Source organism: Rhododendron vialii, chromosome 4a, assembly GCF_030253575.1.
Source record: "Rhododendron vialii isolate Sample 1 chromosome 4a, ASM3025357v1".
NCBI classification, from domain to species: domain Eukaryota; kingdom Viridiplantae; phylum Streptophyta; class Magnoliopsida; order Ericales; family Ericaceae; genus Rhododendron; species Rhododendron vialii.
Genome location: NC_080560.1, coordinates 42,440,717 through 42,447,065, shown reverse-complemented (window position 1 = coordinate 42,447,065; position 6,349 = coordinate 42,440,717). Strand labels below are relative to the sequence as shown.

General features: G+C 39.5%; 1 protein-coding gene across 1 annotated transcript; it reads right to left on the bottom strand.

The window, feature by feature from the left end:
• Positions 1–5,348: 5,348 nt before the first annotated feature.
• LOC131324576 (major allergen Pru ar 1-like) lies at positions 5,349–6,349 on the bottom strand. The gene is made up of 2 exons (XM_058356581.1): positions 6,068–6,349; positions 5,349–5,877 (listed from the first exon to the last, which is right to left on the bottom strand). Exons 1-2 carry the CDS (start codon positions 6,249–6,251, stop codon positions 5,588–5,590), a joined length of 474 nt encoding a protein of 157 aa, XP_058212564.1. The 5' UTR covers positions 6,252–6,349; the 3' UTR covers positions 5,349–5,587.

The following is a 6,349-nucleotide window of genomic DNA, read 5'->3' as shown; positions in this document are numbered from 1 at the left end:
AGCCCAAAAATAAACAAAAACCAGTAGTAGACCTTCTATCCATGTGACTCCCTGCCCAATCTACATCTGAATATGCAGTAAGAAGAAGTGGACCTGGACTAAAGACAAGACCTTGTTGCAGGCTGCCTTTGATGTACCTCAAAATTCTTTTCACTGCCACAAAGTGACTTTCCCTAGGATCATGCATATGCTGACAGCAACATTAACAGCAAAAGATATTTCAGGTTTGGTTAAAGTAAGATATTAGAGGGATCCCACAATGGTTCTATACCAACTAGGATCTATCAATGGAAGATCAGGTTCCAGAACTGTTGGTTTAATAGAAGAGGGGGAATCACTTGGTTTGCAATCTTGCATTCCAGCTTTGATTAACAAATCGGTAGCATATTTAGCTTGAGAAAGTATAACAGAAGAACCATGTCTCAGTACCTCAATACCCAAGAAATAACTAAGAGTGCCTAGGTCTTTCATAACAAATCTTGTACCAAGAACAGCAACAAGATCAGTGATATATTCAGGATTGCTTCCAGTCACAATGATATCATCAACATATACAAGAACGAGAGTAATTCCTCGATCATTCTTCAGAGTAAAGAGAGACACATCAGCCTTGCTGTTCTGAAAACCTTGTTGAATGAGAAAGCCAGAGAAGAAAGAAAACCAAGCTCTTGGAGCTTGTCTCAGACCATATAATGCCTTTTTGAGTTTGCACACAAAAGTTGGATGTTGAGAATGCTTATAACCCAAGGGTTGCTTCATATAAACCTCATCGTCAATGACTCCATGCAAGAAAGCATTGGAGACATCTAATTGACATAGCTTCCAATTATGATGAACAACTAGGCTAAGCACAATTCTAATAGTGGGCTGTTTGATGACAGGGCTAAAAAATTATGGCTTCAGAGAAATGAGAAGGTTCTTTAGTAGGAAAAGAGGACACAGAAGCAAGCAAAGTCAGAGGATGTCGTGGTTTGTATATACCATTTTTAGACCTAGTTCTCATAGAATGTGATGAAGCAACAACAGGAGAAGAGGGAACAATAGAAGCAGGATCAGAAAGAGAAGATGAAATAGGACTAGAAGAAGAGGAAACAACAGCTGAAATAGGAACATGAACAGTAAAATCAGAACCAAATTGAATTGGAAAGGATGTATGCTCAAAAAAAGGAACTGGAACAACAGAAGAAGCTAAAGAAGAAGACACAGAAGGCACAGGCACAGGTGGTTGAACTGTGACAACAATATCTTGGAAACTAGTAAGAGGAACAACAAAAGTAGACAACTCATTTGAAGTATGAGATAAGGACTGAGAAACAAGAGAGGTATAGGGAAAATCAGACTCAATAAAATTGACATGTCTAGAGATGTATACATTGTTGGATATTGGATCAAAACACCTGTATCCTTTAGAAGTAGGACAATATCCTAAAAACACACAAGGTTTGGATTTAGGGATTAGTTTGTGTGAGTTATATGGTTTTAACCAAGGGAAGCAAGCACAACCAAAAGGTTTGAGAGCTTGATAATCAGGTTTTGTATGAAAGAAAAGAACAAAAGGAACCTGAAAATTCAAGGAAGAGTGAGGAAGTCTATTAGCTAGAAAAACTGTTGTGAGTAAAGCTTCCAACCAAAACTTAGCTGGCATGCCTGCTTGATGAAGAAGTGTGAGAGTAGTATCCATAAGATGTCTATGTTTTCTTTCCACCACACCATTTTGTTCTGGTGTGTGTGGACAATAAGTCTGATGTATTATACCACTAGTTAGAAACAAACTAGTAAGATAATGATTAACAAATTCTTTTCCATTGTCAGATCTCACCATCTTAGCAGAAGTATGAAATTGAGTTTGCACATAAGCTTTGAAATGAGTGAGAGTTGTCTTAACATCAGATTTATAGTGCAAGGGAAACAACCACGAATATCTAGTGCAATCATCAATGATGAGGAGATAATATCTAAACCCCTTAACAGATGGTATAGGAGCAGGATCCCATACATCCATATGTAACAAATCAAAAGGTTGAACAGATTTAGAAACAGAAATAGGAAAACTCAGTTTGTGACTTTTCACACTATGACAACTATAACAAGAGACATTAAAAAGTTTGGTAACAGGCAAATCAAATTGCTTTATTAAAGCGTGAAAAGGAGGTAAACTAGGATGACCAAGCCTCTGATGCCAGAGAAAGGCAGGAGAGACTGGCACAATGTTATTACTATGAAAAGCCACAGGAACCTGAGTAGAAGAAGACTCAGAAACAGTCTGAATAGGGTAGAGACCCTTGTGGCATGGTCCTTGAAATAGAATCCGTTGAGACTGGTTGTCCTGAATGACATAACCAGAGGAATCAAAGGTTAGGGCACAGTTATTGTCTTTGGCAAACTGAAAAACAGAAAGAAGATTATGTGTGATAGCAGGTGTGTGCAAAACATTGGTTAAATGAAAGTTGGCATTTGGTGTAGGCAATAGTCCTTTCCCAACACATGTAATAGGTAGAATCTTACCATTCCCAACTGTCACTCCTATTCCTTCAGTATAGGGCTGAGTTTGAGTGAGTGTTGCAGCATTAAGAGTGACATGGTTTGTTGCTCCACTGTCAAAATACCAATTCTGAGAAGGAGAGACATATGCAGAAGATCCTTGAGTTGCTGGATAAGTAGCAGTAAAAGCTACTGTAGAAGGGCCTGAGGAATGCTGTACTGTGGGACTCTCAAATCCTGGAAGAATACTTGGAGTGGAGTACATAGGACCACTGTAACCACTATTATATCCATGTGAGAAAGGAATACCAGAGCCATGTGAGGAGAAATCAGATTGCACAAAATGAGCCTGAGGTCTAGAATGAGAAAATCCATGAGGATGTGGAGGAACATAGGGTTGTCCATGGGGAAATGGTACTGAGAACTGTGTGGTATGATCAGGTCTCCACATATTTGGTGGTTGAAAAACTAACGGAGGAAACATGCTTTGTGAAGAGGAAGAGGGAAAAGAGGTTTGTGTATTTCTATAATAGCAAGTACAAGCTGTATGATTGTCTTTTCCACAGATTTGACAGCATCTTGGCTTCGAAAATGGATCAAAGACTTGACCTCGTGGCTTGTTTCGATTAGAAAATCTGAGCCCTGACTATGAGGATTGAGGGAAGTAAGTACCCTGTGATAGTTGAGACTGAAACATAGGAGTCTAAGAGTGTTGCATCTGAGGTTGAGACTGCTGATATACCACAGAAGAAGAAGAGGATGGAACCATAGAACCAGAAAAAGATCCAGTGTTTGGCAACATGGAACCCTGAGCAGAACTACCTGAACCAGATACATGTAGATCTTGCATTTTCTGAGTGGCAACAAACACACTAGCTGAACTAGACGCCCCTTTTCCCTTGTGTAAACGTGCCTCTTTTGCCTTTAAAATTGGCACTAGCTCATGAAACTTTAGATCTCGTTGTGCTCCAATAACAGGTTTTATGGGATCAAATTCTTCTGGTAATCCATTAAGAGCATGGAACACCATATCATCATCATCCACAAGATAACCAACAACACTTAATTTTTGAGCACAGATTTTGATGTCATCTATGTATTGGTCCATTGTACTAGTCTTGGTAAAATTGATCAGAGTGCGCTTAAGATCATGAATATTGGCTCTAGATAAGGAATTAAACCGCTGCTCCAAACAACTCCAAACTTCACATGCATGTTCTAACCCTAACACTAGAGGTAAAGCAGAAGCAGACAATGATGCCGTCAAACATGAAAGCAATTGACTATCAATTAACTTCCAAAGCAGAAAGGCAGGATTGGTGATAAGATTGTTACTTGTATCACGTATCTGTAATGGTGGAGCACGAATAGTACCATCAACATATTCAATAAATCCATTCGCACGAAGAGCATTCAAGACTTGTGTTTTCCAAAGACGATAGTTATCAGAACTTAGCTGGATTTTGACGAGCGTATGAAAATTGGCAACCAGAAACGCCAAGGAAGGAGGCATCGTAACCCCCGTATCAGTTGCACTTGCAGACATGGTGCTGAAGATATCTGACAAACCCTAGGTTGGTGAAGAGATCTGTGAGAAACCCTAACTTGAAATCAACAACTGTTCTTCGATGTACACCTAGGATCAACAGACTTTCGCCATTAGGGCTTTGATACCATGAAGAAATTCATGATTCTTGACAAAAACTAAGAGAAATTTCAAAGATTCTTCAAGAAACACAGAGAGAAAATATATGAGAGAGGAAGAGAAGAAAGGCACTTTTCTATTATTTCCTTTCTGAAATCCTCAGTACAATACACAGCAGCCCCTCCTTTTATATCCCTAATTACAAAACTGATTACTGTCCCTAATTAGAAGCTAATCTCAACAAACTTAACCACTAATCTGACGTGGAAGTGGAGGTGAAATCTGTTTCAGCAACAGTTGAGCTGGTCAAAGCAGTTGAGCGGTCAACTTCTGAGAATCCTTTACAAAGTCCACCTGACTCTTGGCAATGGAAACAAGCTGTTGTTCGCCGCACAAGGTAGTCGAAACAAAGAGAAACGTTATGATGAGTGACTGAGAAAGAAAAGAACTCATTGTTCTGCTCAGAGAGTAGATATGATCGATACTGTAGGATTGTTGCAAATTGTTGCTTCTCTTTGGACACCTTATACAGTCATAAAAAGATGCAAAACCTTTGGATGTATGCAGTATAGTGAAAGTAATTATGATTTTGGCAATCTGGGAAGATTATCTATACTGGCAGAGGTGTCAATCAATGAAAGTAAATACTGGAGTATGATTTTGGCAATCTATGAAGATTATGTATCTTTAATTGTTTGAGGTGTCAACAATGGGAAAGTCTAGTGACACCATATTTTTATTCTCTAGACACAAGTGTGGTGGGCTTCATACAAGTGTTTGTGTGGCCCTGCCACCACGCCTGTATTTATGGAGTATAAAATGTGGTGTCAGTGGCATTGCCTATCAACAACATAATTTTCAGCTTTTCAAAGCAGTATTTGACGTAATCAAGATTTGGGTGTGGGATACCTATCTCCCCTGTTTTTGTTCTACTGTTTTGTATCTTTTCTTCTTCTTTCTGCGAGTTGGCTTCTCGCAATCTCCCTTTCTCTTTTGGGTCTTGAATTGGCAGATGATTGTCCCAATTCTTATGTGCCAACATAGTTGAGATATTTGATGCGGGTTGTGATGACATTGTTATCCTTGTTCCCTTTAGTCTTTGTAATGCTTATTCAAAAATTTAAAAAAATTCTCTTTACCGTTCCAAAAAAAAAAATTAGAGTATGATCTCAAACATCAATCGGCGCAGCCCCATAAAGAAATGTTCTTGCATGTTTCAGGATGATTCAACAAAAAGCTTAAAATACCTTTATTTCATACTTCCCCAAATACAATTCTGGATGAAAGACAGTATTATAGTTTCTTTCTTATTGACCGAAAGTGGCAAACAACACACAACCAAATACCACACCTTGTACCAAAGGCACTTCCTCTGAAGGAAAAAAGGAAAAAAAAGGCACACCCATAGTAATACATGTCTCAAGTTCTCAACTTGGAATCCGAGAACTAAGCATTAGTAGTTTAGCAATCGGGATTTGCCAAGAGGTAGGCCTCGACAGCCTTGAAGATGCTTGAAGCCTTGTCTTTGCCAGACTTGATTTCCTCTTCTGTGACCTTGTTATCACCTTTGGGGCAGTAGATGCTCCTGTTCTTGCAGATGGATCCTCCATCGGGAGAGGGTACGATCTTGATGTGGTAAGAGATTGACTCGAAACCGTCCAAAGCATCACCTTCGATGATGCTGTAACTGTATGTGAAGTTCTCTTTGTCGACGGCATCAACCTTGTGTTTCACACACTTGTGTTTGCTACCTGCACATTGGAGATTTAAAAAGCATCTTAGTTTCATTCAATATCATTCCAAATTGAAGCCGCTCGATTACTTGCATCTTTCGTAAATTCAATCTTTATCTGCCCAAATATGTAAAATAAAGAAGCAACAAAAGTAGCTAGGTCATGTATAACATTGGTCATAAGAAAGAAGAGAGTGAGTGAACCAAACCTTCGCCGAAAGTGGTGAGCTTGATGGTTCCAGCTCCGCCGTCTCCTTGGAGGGTTTCCACACTCTTGATGGCCTGTGGGAGGACCTTGGGGATGAGGGTGTCGCCGTCAAGGACAAAGGCCTTGAACATCTTGGCGGGTGGGATTGAGGAAGTGACCTCCATATCGTAAGTGATGGCACCCATGATGATGATGTGTAAGAGCTTAGAAGGTAGAAAAGGAAGAAGAAGAAGAAGAAAGATTAGTTAGTAGATAGAGATCGAAGAGCTAGCTTGGTGTGAGT